Source organism: Haliotis cracherodii, unplaced genomic scaffold (genome assembly GCF_022045235.1).
Source record: "Haliotis cracherodii isolate W230 unplaced genomic scaffold, xgHalCrac1.p SCAF_15, whole genome shotgun sequence".
In the NCBI taxonomy this organism is placed as follows: domain Eukaryota; kingdom Metazoa; phylum Mollusca; class Gastropoda; order Lepetellida; family Haliotidae; genus Haliotis; species Haliotis cracherodii.
The window spans coordinates 30,567,365-30,583,167 of NW_027266270.1; the positions used below are offsets into that span (position 1 = coordinate 30,567,365).

At 38.1% G+C, this 15,803-nt stretch overlaps 1 protein-coding gene across 1 annotated transcript; it reads right to left on the minus strand.

Moving 5' to 3' along the window:
- Positions 1 to 1,781: 1,781 nt before the first annotated feature.
- LOC139462036 (uncharacterized) lies at positions 1,782 to 13,485 on the minus strand. Its single transcript, XM_071243538.1, has 3 exons — positions 13,448 to 13,485; positions 3,460 to 3,924; positions 1,782 to 2,050 (listed from the first exon to the last, which is right to left on the minus strand). The coding sequence occupies exons 1-3, from the start codon at positions 13,479 to 13,481 to the stop codon at positions 1,806 to 1,808; spliced, it is 744 nt and encodes a 247-aa protein (XP_071099639.1). The 5' UTR covers positions 13,482 to 13,485; the 3' UTR covers positions 1,782 to 1,805.
- Between the last annotated feature and the right edge of the window lie 2,318 nt (positions 13,486 to 15,803).

The following is a 15,803-nucleotide window of genomic DNA, read 5'->3' on the forward strand; positions in this document are numbered from 1 at the left end:
AATAACAACATGTGTAGGTATCAAAAGAATAAATGTCACGTTCAAATAACAACATATGTTTAGGTAATATAAAAACTTAATGTCAAAATAAAATAACAACAGATGTGTAGGTATTAAAAGAATAGATGTAACGTTTAAATAACAACATGTGTTTAGGTATTAAACAAACTAAATGTCACAATCTAATAACAATATACGTGTAGGTATTAAAAGAATACATGTCACGTTAAAACAACAACAAGTGTATAGGTATTAAAAGAAGAATAAATGTCATGTCCAATCATCAGCAAGTTATATATGTTTTGCTAGTTCTGTAAATAGGTAAAGCAAATAGAAAAGAATTGAGACGACACTTGCTGTGTGCTATTGTTCTCCCAATACCTACTCTAAACAACAATTGGTGGCAAAAGGACGAGTCCCCAATAAACCACCCACTGCCCTGGGTACTGTTCCACACAATGAATGCTTGCCAGGGATTCATCCACTGAATAGACAACTAAAGGCATTTTCAATGTTGAAGTAAGACGAGTTCTATGGATGAACGACTTCTTATCACTTGCTTGATAAAGGTGTTAGGATCTACACCGAAACGTCGGACTAATTGTTATAAAGAAGTTGTTCATCCATAGAACTCGTCTTACTTCATCATACCAACTTCCAAATGCCACTCAAAGAAATTTTCAATGTTGTTACTAATAAGGCATAAGTTCTGTACACGGAGGAGCAGACAGAAAAAACCGCAGTAATGCGATTACAAAATCCGAGGCGCCGGCCCGGAAGACAAACTCATGCAGCCCGTTAAACAGATGGAACATGTTTTAACCCTCGCTAGGGGAATTCCTCCAGGGGCAGAATTTTTCGTTTGGGGGACGATTTAGCCTGTCATTTTTATCGTCTGTTTCACGCTTTTTCTGTTTTAATCTTTAATTTAATCTTGATCAATCATTTGTCATTACGTATGCCCTCAAGTATTTAAATCTGCAAAGTTGCTATGATGAGTTCACGTGCCCTTTAAGGGAGTCAAATAGTGCGTGATTAATTAATTGAGCTATAATATGATCCAGAGGATTTCTAGATATATATGATATATGTTTTGTACCATGTACTCAGCACCATTACAATAATATGACTCAGAATACCCCACTCAGAAACAGTATACTGACTCCGAGCCGACCAATCCTTGTTCTAGCTCTTTAATGCCGAGCGCCAAGCAGGGTAACAAGAAGTACCATCTTTTAACGTATTTTGATATAACGAGGCCAGGGATCGAACCCACGACTTCCGCTCTCCGGGCAGACGCTCTTTCCACTAGACCACGGAGGCTGTCGGAAGAAAATGTAATTCTTTAACAGTATGCTTACCTGTAAAAATCACAATTCTCTGCCAATGGGTTATTAAATGATACATATGCATGAATATATTGAAAATATACAAAATACATATTTTCAGCCTGTGATTTCGCAAAATGAAGGAAATGTCTTTAGACATATTTGAATTTACCACCGGAAAAGCTTTTGGACAAGTAAGCGAATTTTTAATCATGAAGGCATGACAACATTTCAAGCATCTGACAAGGCTTGACGAATTTTCCTCAATGTCGTTCTTGCGCAGTCACTTCATAGACGCGAGTGCTTTTGTTATCTTCATGCTACGAGACAGAGAGATCCACGTATTGGAGCGTTGTAGCCGAACTATGTGTATCTGAACAGTATTTCAGAGTGGTACCGTTTGATGATAGCACTGGTTGATTTAATCTTAATCTTGATTCTTCCTCGAATGTCAAATGTGGACCTCAAGAGCATCATTTACACATTTCTCTCTATCCATGTTTCCCAAGTGTTGTCAGGGTCGATATCGACGGGTCGTGATCGTTCGAAGTATAACTGGCAGATGTTGGTCGTGTTCTGGTAGCTGATTGACCTGCAACTGATCCTGCCCCGACAACTCATGATGCACTTAAACCTAGAGTTGGACGTCAGTGAAGACAGCATTTGGCGTGTACTCCAACCATTAGGCACCACCCGCTCAAAGTAGTTCCCAGCCTTGCCATCTAAACAACGCATACTAATGTTAACATAATTTTCTTTTCTAAAATGTTTACAGTAAAAGAAATAATTATCATTTCATTAAGCATAGTTTGCAAAATTAGTTAACTCTGCTTTCTGCATTCCATGAGAACTAAGCTGGAAACTCACATTACTTTGTATGGGTATATAATCTTTTCCTTTGACTTTTGACATCACATACTATGAGAATAACTAACGGGGAATTGTGGTTTATCATTCTCAACGGAATTAATGTCGTAGATGACCAAGGCGAACGAGGAATCTATGACATAATTGATGGAAAGATAAACTGTGATTCAGAGTTTCGAGTTGGTTATTCTCTTTCTTAGCCATAATCAAAATATTTGCAAACATCCCAAGAGATCCCATCCCTGGCCACGGTTGTAGCGGTTGTCGCTCAAAACAAATGTATCCCGAAGCAACGATAAATAAGCAACCTTTTCACGACACATCGGATTCTGTTAAATAGCTCGCAATAACCATTCAGATTCAGTATATTTGTATCACTTACATTTATACAAAAACAAGATGCAAAACGTAAGAAACGTGTTGTAGAATATAACTAATTAACTAACACAAATGCAAGTTAACAATTTTATAACGCAACATCAGCGAGTGCGAGAAAGTTAAAGTGGGTCACACGTTTTGACGTAACGTTACTGCGGCTCATGAAGCCAATTTTCAAGTTTTCGAATATGAACAAATTGATGCCAGACATGCATATCGCCACTGGATGATGAATGGATGTGGACTATTTATCAAGTAGCAGTTATTTATCCGGAACAGTAATCCAGAATGAAGCGACGTCTCAATCCATATCAGCACGTGGATGAAAAGTAAAAGAGCCCGGGCGACCAATGGGAAACGTATAGAACGTTTATCCAGCTCCCCTTATGGGTAAATAATAAATATAGAACATGGATATTCATAGCAATCCATAACCAGTCGCCAGATGTTAAACGGTACCGTCAACAGAAGAATATTCCAGTTTGTGAAATATGCTTACAGATGATATCTGTGTGTTGAGTGTTCTACTTTTAAACTGAAGTATTGAAATTTATTCAATATTGTCCTAAAAATGAACTGGTTAGATCGATTCGGAAAACTTAAGTAATATTTATATATACTTCGTTTAAACCCACGTCTTGTTGGCTTAAATCGTTGTGGTAAAAAGTCGACAGCAGGAAATAGTCACAAAATATCCTGAAAATGTTTTGTATAATATAACCTTAGAAGAATATATTTTCAAAAGTTCACTTCTGCAAATCTCTTTGCTCATTTTTGGTGACTGTAACCCAAACGTTTCGTAGGGCAATCCAACCAATTTACTACCTGGAATATAACAATTTCAAGACACATATCTGTTTCAGAGCTGTTGTTTGGCTCTACGTACCGAATTCCCAGTCAAATACATCAGGATAAGTGGATCCGACTGCCAAATACTGGACATCAAAGTCCCTTTGCTCATCGGTAAAGATGAAGATCTGTTCCCCAACATAAGCTCCGTGACCAACGCTAAGCAATCTACCAGTCCAGTTGATCCACATTGGTATCATATCATTGCAGTGCAAGATTTGTCCGAACCATGGTGAAAATGTGGTTGAACAGCCACTGCATGGTGCCATCGAACATTTACGATTTCCCCATCCACCAAGCAAAACATAGGCGTTCTTGGCAGTGGAAAAGTCAGGACCGTCATAGAGATTTATCCTCCCATCGGTGCATCCCTTGACCCGGAAGAGAATCGATGAGATATTCTTGACGTCAACGCCGTAGTCATGTGTGTTGTACATGATACTGTTTCCGGTTGTAATGACGTTGATGTTGGTTGAGGAACCACAGACCAGTAAGTAGAATCCTGTAAAATAAATTCAAGTTATTTAATTTATCAAAATGTTTCAAAAACGAAGAATAAAAGAACCTGACGCCCGACATACCGCTCATGATGTGATGTTCCATACCCATCTGTTCGTTTACCTGTAGAGAGCTGTTCTGATAAGGTATCTGACTGAACCCTTTATTAGATAAGTATAATAAGTATACCCCATGTTTAGAGGAGCCATGGGAAATACATCGTTTGACATATTATCCATTCATAGTATCTGTATTAAAGGCTAGCCAATTATATCCTTGGAATGTTTTGTTACACGTGTTACATGAGTGTTACAGTATGCCAGATTTCTCTAGTGGACTACAGTTGACTTTAACTCACACTTCACTGATTTTGATATCATTAATCCCTAGATTAACACAATTCGATGATATAGTAATATTACAAATTGAACGAATGATATTAGTATTGGTGTCTGATTGACCCCCGTAAAGATCAGGGCTTGAATTAGTCTTCATGCTTGTTATAAAAGACGACTAAGGGTATCGAGTGGTCAAGTCAGGTATCGAGTGGTCAAGTCACTGACTTGGTTGATGCATGTCATCGTATCCCAATTGCAAACATGTTCAATACATTGTATGTCGTTGTTGTGAGACGTTGAGTCGTTTGTTCTTACCCCCACTTCAAGGCCATATCAACTGTCACACAATTACATGATATCAATGAAGCAAATAGTTTTATTCGGGCGTGAAATATAACAAACTGGTATTTCTTGTTAGGTCAATTAGGAGATAAACCTACTGTGCTTTGAAATTTGATGTAGTCCCACTGTAGAGTAGATACTCTTATTAAGTTTTGAATGTATAAATAGGACGTATCTACCATGATGGCAACAACGCGTTGAAAACGGTGCTCTCTTGCAACGCGTAACAACATAGGGTACACATGTCCCCAAACTTAGAACATTCCGAAAGGTGGTCACAGGTATTTAAATTTGCAACAAATATTACTAAAGTTCAGGATAAAAAAAAATGCCATAGTCTCGAAAATAAGTCTTCAAAACACATAGTTTTTCAAAAATAGCTTGACAAATAACCTTCCAAACTTTGTCAAAAGATAGATGCTTTAATTTCATAGCAACCTGCCGTGAACTGTTTGTACCCACCAAGTCACTTCTTGGAAATCGAACATGCCATTTCCATTGTAGGGGTGACAGGTTGTAGAAATAGTTTAAAAAATGCTTAACGAATATATTTCTACAACAAACTGTATAAATTTACATTCTACTATTTATTTTACATGTTTAAGTCTTATTAGTTAGTTAGCAATTACCCCCAGTAAATAATAAAAAATCAAAATAAACGCCTCTCCACCCCGACCATGCATGTGGCAGAACTTGACCTACATCACGGTTAATCACACCGTACAACTCATAATGGCTGACAATGTCTTTGTTTACTTTGCCTCGGACAATTAAGTTTCATGAAGCAGGATGACAACCCCGATCTATGATGTGGTTCAACATTGACCTGTAGATGTACTGGGGCGGCCGGGTAGCCTTGTGGTTAAAGCGTTCGCTCGTCACGCCGAAGACCTGGGTTCGATTCCCGACATGGTTACAATGTGTGAAGCCCATTTTTGGTGTCCCCCGCCGTGATATTGCTGGAATATTGATGAAAGCGGCGTAAAACCATACTCAGTCAGTCAGTCATAATAATGTGCAGAATACAAATAGTTAATGGCAATAATTGGATCTGGCTATGATAAGAGTATTTTACAATAGGCTTCCCGACCGCCCCTTATGCACATGAAGTAAGAAATACAATTTTGACTTTTTAGCATAAAATCCTGTCTGTACTCAAACCTTCTATACATAAAGGCTTGTGGCCTAAATATATTGGAAATAAATTGATTGAAGTGATAAACCGATCGCACTTATGCTTATTTGCACCACGTAACTGTAACTGTAGCCGTTTCAGCTCTGTATCTTTAACTTTATTTTAGTTGACCATCCCATTATAAAGTTTGTGATAGAGATCGGAACAGTGCTCGAAAACTATTACTTCAAACAACAAAAGCAACAAAAGGTTATGTTTCGGGGTAAGATCACAGATCCACTGTCACCCCATTGCCTTAACAACTGTAGAACTATGAACTGAAGATTAATGATCGATATGTCTGGTATTCGAGTACACGCCTCAAAGTTAAAGAGACAATGAAAGACAGTTTCAGAACGAGTGGGATGTACTACATGTTATGAACCTTGCTAACATTCGTAGGAATCTTACAGTGGACTCAGAGCGCGTCACGCAGCTCTTGCACAGTTCCACATTTGACACCTCTGTGACTAAAATGATAACTGACGCAATGCCCTATTTTGACTTGTACCAAATGTTGACCAATTGACTTGCCTTTGCGTGTATTTGTGACGGGTGCTACCGGTTGGGCATGGTGCGTTCACGAGCACGTGGTGTCGTCATTTTTTATGGTGATTTATGGGGGCATGCTTATGATGTTGCTGGAATCGTAGAGTGAATTCTGCTTTTTGCGGATATTTTGTAGTGATTATGGAAAATGTTTTGCCGCTTATATTTATTCGATACGGGCAAATATGGTACAACATATTTTTGTTTGAGGTAGCTAACATACTAACAAGATTCGCTTTCAAGCATGGTACACAGTTACTGGTGTACATTTCTCTCAGTACATGGTACCTACTACATGAAAATATAAAACGTGAACGCCAGAGAATAATCACTCTGGATGACTTTGTCTTGCCTGAGGTGTTCGCGAAATGGTAAGGGTATCATGCCCTTCCGGTAGCACCGGCCACTCACACAATTACGATAAAAAGTAAGTGTCCGTTGCCTGACGCCGCACAACGGTACTCATGCTGTTCACTCTTAGTGGCTGTTTGAAGATTCTTCCTGCATGATCTGCAAGTGCTTGATAATTAGTAATGATGAATAAAGTTGCTTGGTTTATATTCAATTCAATTCTTTTTTTCTGCACTTGAAGCTAGTGGCACAAATCCAAGAATAACATACTATAATGGCAATGAGTGATCAGGTTGGTACACACTAGGATAGTAAAATCCCTTACATACTCATTTCTTTCTCAGAGGAAAACATGTTGTATTTTATTACGTTAATGTTTCAAATATCCTGTTTAGACAGGTGTTGCTGCTTCACAATTTGGGTTTTATGGACAAATAACTGGAACTTAAACTTAAGCATAAACCGTACAATGAGAGATCAGATCGGTACACGTGTAGGATTTTAATAATCCAATAATAGAGGAAAACACATTATTTATTCAAATATCCTATTTAAATATGTGTTGATACCTCACATTAAGGGCTTAATGGACACAAATGGAATTAAACTCAAATGCCGAGTATTAACCATCGAATGAGAGATCTTATATGCATTTCTAAGCGTTAATTCATTCTCGGCCACATCATTTTCTACTGTAATTTGCGTATTAATAAAGCTGTGATTCACTATGCTCCCAATTATACGTAACCCCTGTATCCCCTATCTTGTATCCCCTATCTTCTCTGATGATATTATTATACATACATATCTGTATATGTACAGCCATGATTCATGGATAACAATAAACTGGAAAATGATGAGTGTGGTCAAAGGAAACGGAGCTGTTGCAGCGGCCATAAAGGTTCTACTACATCAAATCAGAACTGGTTGTGACAGTGCGGCCTTCAGTGCAGATCAAGAGACATCTGCAGGCTGTGATTGGATGATATTGTGTAAGATTTTTATGTCTTTTAAATTTACATCCATCCAGCAATTAAAACTGCTCATATTTTTCAATATTTGGTGCTGACTTTTTTAACAAGATGACTTGTGCTTTATGTGAGCACAGATATTTTCAAGTAGGCGACATTTGGTGCGGAACTGGGGTTGGTGTGTTCAGCTTCCTGTACTCGGAAAAGGAGCTGACTAACCTAGCCAAAATTTGTGTTTTTATTGCAGCTTTAAGGCCAGACTGTGCATATATGTAAATGTAATGGCTGTTGAATGCCTAGTTATTTTTTTAAAAAGATATAACGTTACTATAGAAGTCTATGGGAAAACATTTGGTTGTGTGTAACCTGTAAAATGCACCATACTCTGTCTGTGATGAGTTTTGCACGTATTTATAGAGGAAACAAAGCAAGTTTCATACAGTGTTTAATCAGTGGCGGTCATCGTCAAGAGAGGCAACTCCCAACTCGTTTGGCGTAGGCAGCCCCCTAAATGGTATTTGCTATCCACGTAACAGTAGCCGTTATGTGTGAAGCAAGTAAACTGGCCCTGTATATCATCATGCAGTCTACTATTTAACATATGAATCCCGAATGTACTGCATATTTATTCCATAACTGTTATAGCCACACTGTCCCTGCTGTGTCCCGGTATATACCAAAGTTGGCAAAGGAAGTTTGTCTGTTTATAATTGAACGCGCAATATTCCAGCTATATCTATAATCGATCAGTAAATAATCCAGTCACCATACATAACCAATCTATTTTGTCGCCTCTTACGAGAAGCATCGATTGCTTGGGACCTACATTTTAACTACTGACGTTACATCCTGTGTAAGTTCCTTCACATATTTTTGTAACGAGAACTGGTGAACATGTTCTAAGCTGAAATATAGGGGCAAGGACATTCACAACGAAATACATACAGCTGTCTCAATATGGCAGCTAGAGGCATGGGACTTTCTATCTAAAAGTCAGTCGTACTGCATTATTTGTAAAGGTAAAATAACCTGTAGTGACGTCATTCGACGGATACTTCAGCAATCATTATAATCACTAAGCAATTCGTATATCGGAGAAATCTAACGAAAAACGACACAAAAGAGTAAGTGAGTGAGTGAGTGAGTTGGGTTTAACGCCGCTTTTAACAGTATTCCAGTTATATCGCGGCGTGTCAGCTTAATGTGGGAGGAAAGCCCGAAGTGATGCAGGTTTCAGAGGTTTACCACTTCGGTGAAACCCACGAGCACGGGTATGGTGCTGATAAACCTAGAAACATAATCGGGGCGAACCGGGATTCGAACCCACAATCATAGGTTTCTGGCGTACCCAAGGGACGCAACTCTGCACAGCGAATCGCGGCGCCTTAGACGACTGGGCCAGCCATGCCCCCCAAAAGAGTAAGGATACTAAACACGTTAGTATCAATTTGCCCAACAAGGTTTTCTTCAGTGTGTGGTTGAGGGTTCCTGGAAAGTTAACGAATATTACTTATATACATTCGTTCACCAAAATATTGATACAGTGATCGAGTGTTTTCCTTATATCTGTCTATTGTATGAATTTGGGGTGCTAGTTAACACGTGAATATAACACACTGGAGTGCAAAGGTACCAATGATAAAATCTCACATACTTTATTTTGTGTGTGCTTTTTCTTTTTCATATAGAACAGATGAACTCATATACCCAAAGACACGCACTCATACAGGTCTAGCTTAACCGAAAACACATATGGAGTGTTTAACCCAACATACAATCAGTCAAATGGTTTATAAAATAGACATAACCATTCGTTTCAAAACACATTTCGCAGGACTTCACCAAATTTGATATCATAACACTCCACTCCATTTCCGGCGCACTTGGCATAATTACATATTATACAACAATTTCGGATGTAACTAAACTTCAAGTCACAGTTTCACCTTTGCCAACTTAGTTGCAAATTACCCATGTATGGTCGAACACCGTGAACATGCAACCTACAGAAGTGTTAGCTACGCTGATTACACAGAAGTCTTAGAATCGGGTGGGATATTATAAGAAAATAGAAATACCATAGAGGTTACAAATTGGTATCCTTTGCACATCAAATTGGAGATTGTGAATTTGTTTTAATGTCAGCATGTATGTACTTCGTTTGTGAGAACAATGTATTGTAGGATGTAGCACTTAAACACCTTAAACAGTGAATAAACTTGGACATTTTTTGCGTGAAATCTTTATTCTTTTCTCCTGAACTGCAGGCATTTCATGTAAATATATCGAATAGTAAAGCTGGATTGAAGGTCCCCATATCCACTGTGCAAGAAGATGACATTATCATGTACTCTATTTTTACAGAAGAAGAAGAAGAAAATATTTGATTAAGGTGTCGCATGATATACATACATAAGGTCAAACAGTTAAAAACAATTATTGTATATCATCCGGCCGATATGGCCTATGGGACACCAAATATCTCATAAGTACAAATAAAAGCACATAGTGTGCTAAAAACCAAAAAAAAAAGAAAAAAAAGAAAAATACATTTAAAATAAACGATGTAAAACGTGTAAGAGGCACGGGTGCGTGACATGTATCCCGCTTGCCGATAATTCATCGCATTGCATTAAGAAGGCGAGCTGGTCAGTAGGAGTCATAGCCACAAACAATAGGTTAATTAAAGACGCTTGATGGAATAACTTATATCTTAGGCCTGAATGAAGGTCACAAGTAACTAAAAAGTGCGTTTCGTCCTCAACTCTATCTAAGTTACAAAACTTACAGGTACGTTCTGTCAGAGGTGTTATAGGGCGAGAGAATCGCCTAACTTCAACTTCTAACGGAAGAGTGCCACAACGAAGTTTAGCTAAACAGCTGCGGTTTGACCTCTTCCAGTTATTGTCGACATAAAAGGAAGTATGAAGCGTGTTCTTAAATAATCGAAATGTTCGGAGTTTATTACCATTAGGCTGACCAGAATCGTTCCATAAGGCACTATGCCACCTTTCACCATCAATACTAATCAGTTTTTCTTTAATAATATGTAAATCTCTCGGTGAGACATTATAAACATCTAAACCAAGAAGCTGTAAACTATCAAGCATGTTTAGCACAGTGTTATGCCAGGATTTACTGATTTTTCTTGACCAGGCTTTAATGAGGCAAATCAAACGTTTTTGGGGGTGGATTATTCAATTTTGACCAAAAGCGTGAGATATCGATTCTTTGTTTCGTTAGAGGTGATAGCCACCCCATTTCTGCGCGAGTAGCCAAGTTAGGGGTTTTGAGACCGACTCCCAAGTAGAAACGACACGCTTTTTTTTGGACAGCGTTAATACATCCAAACTCACGATTACCCCAAATAGCAGAACCATAGGATAACACCGGTTGAACCAGATTATCGTACAATGAATTGAAAACCTCGAACAGCATTCCACCCATTACTTTAAATGTGCTAATTATAGCGCCGAGCGCTCTACCCGCAGATTTAGCTATTTCTTTTGCGGTATAATTTAAGTCGAGATGTGCCTGGAACCAAAGCCCGAGGTATTTATAGCTCGGAGCGATGTCAATCAAACTTTCACCACAGTTAAACAAATAGGTAGTTTTTGCGACACTCGGAAGTCTATAATGAACGATCTTAGTTTTATTTACATTGATTTTCAGTCTCCAATTTTTACACCAGTCCGCGACACAGTCCAACATAGACTGGAGAGAGCTCTCGTCAGGGGCTATAAGTGCAATGTCGTCCGCATATAATAATAAACTTAGCATTGTACCGTCGACGTCTATACCGCAGTGAAGATTGTTGATTTCATGCGCCAAATCATTAATAAATACGGAGAATAATTTGGGGAATAAGACGCACCCTTGTCTGACGCCGCTTGATACGGGGAACATGTCTGTAAGATGACCGTTTACCGACACACACAACTTAGTTCCTTCGTACATCGATCTAACTGCAAAATAAAACTTTCCGCCAATACCCAATTTTAACAGTTTATACCACAGACAGTTACGGTTCACCCGGTCGAAAGCTTTCATAGCGTCAATGTAACACACGAAAGTAGATTTCTTAATTGCCTTTCTGTTGTGACTGAGTAAAGTGTATACAGATGATCAGTTGTGCTCCTTTTTGCGCGAAAGCTATTTTGCTCTTCTGCAAGAATTTCGTTGTCGTCCAGCCATTTTGTAAAGCGGAGGTTTAATAAGTCAGAATAGAGTTTACACGGAATACATATCAACGATATACCACGGTAACTAAGAGGATCGTCGGCATTAGTATCTGGCTTTTTGATAGGGTTTACGATGCTTTTTTGCCAAGTGTCAAGTGTAAACTATCAAGCATGTTTAGCACAGTGTTATCCCAGGATTTACTGATTTTTCTGGACCAGGCTTTAATGAGGCAAATCAAACGTTTGTGGGTGGATTATTCAATTTTGACCAAAAGCGTGAGATATCGATTCTTTGTTTCGTTAGAGGTGATAGCCACCCCATTTCTGCACGAGTTGCCAAGTTAGGGGTTTTGAGACCAACTCACAAGTAGAAACGACACGCTTTTTTTGGACGGCGTTAATACATCCAAGCTCACGATTACCCCAAATAGCAGAACCATAGGATAACACCGGTTGAACCAGATTATCGTACAATGAATTGAAAACCTCGAACGGCATTCCACCCATTACTTTAAATGTGCTAATTATAGCGCCGAGCGCTCTACCCGCAGATTTAGCTATTTCTTTTGCGGTATAATTTATGTCGAGATGTGCCTGGAACCAAAGCCCGAGGTATTTATAGCTCGGAGCGATGTCAATCAAACTTTCACCACAGTTAAACAAATAGGTAGTTTTTGCGCCACTCGGAAGTCTATAATGAACGATCTTAGTTTTATTTAATTGATTTGCAATTTGCCAAGTGTCCGGACAAGTATTACACTCAAAACAGTAAGTAAAAATTTTAAGTAATAGAACAGCACATGTGTTATTTTTCAATGCTTCAGCTGGGGTTTGATCACTACCAGGGGACTTAACAAGCTTAGTACAGTTAATAACATTAACTACCTCCTCCCGTGTTTACGGAGCATTTAGACTGCTGACGTCATATTGCTGTGGGTTAGTAGAAGTGCTATTTACATCATATAAAATATTTCCATAAAATAATTCATCAAACGGGTCAGTAGGATCTGCATTATACAATGAGCAATAATCAGTTTTCCATTTCTCCAGAACAACTTTTCTATCCGTAGCAACAGACCCATTTAGAGTTACCTCCCAGGGTATTGAGCCACGTCTATCGTTAGCAATACCGAGTTTACCAATGGATTTCCAAAACTCGCGGGAATGCTGGTACTTATGCATCAGCAGCTGTTGTTCCTGCAACTTCAATAACCGTTTTGATTTTCTCAACCGCTTATCAAAGGATTTCCTTACATTACGATACTTAACTTTCAACGATTACTTTAGAACAGGAGATCTGCATTTTAACCACTTACGCTCACAGTCTTTAACAATATCCCACAATGACTGTAGTTCGTCATGACTGTAGTTCGTCATTCTATATTTACATATACAGTCACGTCTCGTAAATCCGACAATCGGCTTTATCCGACACTAATGATGGGATATTTTTTTTTATTACGTGTTTGTATCGTTATCTTTCGCATAGTTGTCCGATTTTCGATCACGCACGATCACGCACCTTGATACTAGTTAATTTCGTTTATCCGACATACTCGTTAATCCGACATAATCACATGCAACCAACAATGTCGGATTAACGAGACTTGACTGTATTTACCTGTAATGATGTTGATGCTGAATCCCATCTTCATATTCACGCTTAGAAAATAATCGAATCAACTGGTTTAATACACATTTGTATTCTGCGTCTCCCGTCGAGAAATGTCTACCTCCAATTACTTTAAAACATCAACAGTTATGAAATCATATGGAACCAAATCACCATGGAAGTATTGACAATCTGTGGGCGAGTATCCAAGGGGAATAACAAACACTTCATCAACTTCTCTGTGACACATATATTGATCACGAATTATGTCACTTTAATTGCCTGTGTACTAAGATTTAATTGGCGTGTGTGTCCAACCAGTTACTTCTTTCCGTTAGTTTTGAATTCAGAAAAATAACATGCTGCTGCAGTATTTCAATGAGCAAAAATATTACGTTTGAAAAGTAAAAATATTGTGTTGAAGATAATTTTAAAAATGAATTTAAATGAGTTTTAAAATTCGCAAAGGTACAAAATTTCTAAACGCCTTTACATCAGTGAAGTTTATGATTTATTAAAAAATTCAATTTGAAGAAGTTCTCAAACTATGAAGATCACTAAATTTAGACGTTTCAAAATGTTAAATAAAACTATCAAAAAGACGAATGATGGCTTTAGAGCGGCGTTAAACAACAAACAAACAAGGTGAAAACCCGACATTCCTTTGCATATGTGCTACCGGTGGGGTAGGAACACCTGGTGTCATAACTATTTGATATTGATTTTTTAACATATGCTCACGATATAGTTGGAATCGTACAGTGGACTTATTTATGATTATGAAAAGGGATTTGTAACTTTTATGTAAGTCATTGACATTGCAAGGTCCGTACTATTGACATATATGCCAATCATAGATTAACTCATAAGTTATAACATATTTACAAATAAATACAGAAATTTACATACATGTATGTGTATATACGCTGATAAAACCAATGCTAGAATGAAATGACTGACAAATTGAGAACGGATAAATGAATGTTTTCTGTAAGAACCATTGTCTTACAATACGAAGCTACTACTAATGGCAGATGAGGTTAGATTTTAGATGTTTTAGGACTGTTTTCTACAGTAAAATAGCGAATAATTCGCGGATAAGCTGCAAATAATTCATGAATAAGTGCAAATATACATAAGCTTTGTACATTCGTACACCAAAATATTGACACAGTGATCGAGTGTTTTCCTTATATCTGTCTGTTGTGTGAATTTGGGGTGGTAGTTAACAGGTGAACATAACACACTTGAGTGCAACTGTACCAATGATAAAGGCTTTGAAAAGTTTCATACAGAACAGATGAACTCATATACCCAAAGACACGCACTCATACAGGTCTAGCTTAACCGAAAATACACGTGGGGTGTTTAACCAAACATAGAATCAGTCAAATAGTTGATAAAATAGACATAACCATTTGTTTCAAAACACATTTCGCAGGACTTCACCAAATTTGATATCATAACACCCAAGTCTTAGAATCGGGTGGAATATTGTGTTATTATTCCTTAAGAGGGAAGCAAAAATATACTCACTCGTGTGATGAAATATACAGGATATCTAGAAATATACATAGAGGATTCATCACGAGTGTTTTTAATATGGGAAATATCAACCGAGTCTCGGTTATCGAGGTAATCGGTATTTGCCGTCCGTTTTAAACAACCGCCCATTTCACCACTCTGACAGTAGAAGGTATGTAATCGGTACACAAATTACTTTGATGCAGTGAAGTATAGTAACATTCTAGAAGGCCACTGCCATTCAAATAACCTAGTGATGCACGTAATTCTTGTCAATTACGGCTGTCAAATCAGTCTGCTTCAGCTACCATACAACCCTCCCTGTCACAACTGTGTCATCTTAATGTGGGAGGAAAGCCCGAAGTAATACAGGTCTCAGATATTTACCACTTTGGCGAAACCCACGAGCACGGGTATGGTTCTGACAAACCTAGAAACATAATCGGGGTGAGATATATTCCAAGACAGATATATAAAACGTCAACGACTGAGATTATCCGACGAAACAGGAATTTGAACAGATACAAGTAATGGCTTATAAATTACCATCACTTATGCGTTTGTGACGGCAGTTGCCGAGATCTTCTTAGGTACCATCAGAACAATCCACAATAACACATTCTGAAAGTTAAATTTGCTGTACAATCGATTGTTCGTGTTTTCCCAATTCTAGTATAAACTTTCTTCCAAATAAAAGCGACGAACACCTTTCCATCCAGCAGACATCTCTACTAAAACAGAGTCTGTTTTCAGATGCCGATTTCTTTATAAGCTGTGTTTCTGAATCATTATCAAAAAGCGAAAAGATGAGCGTCTCCAGCCCACCGAGTGCGCCAGTGAA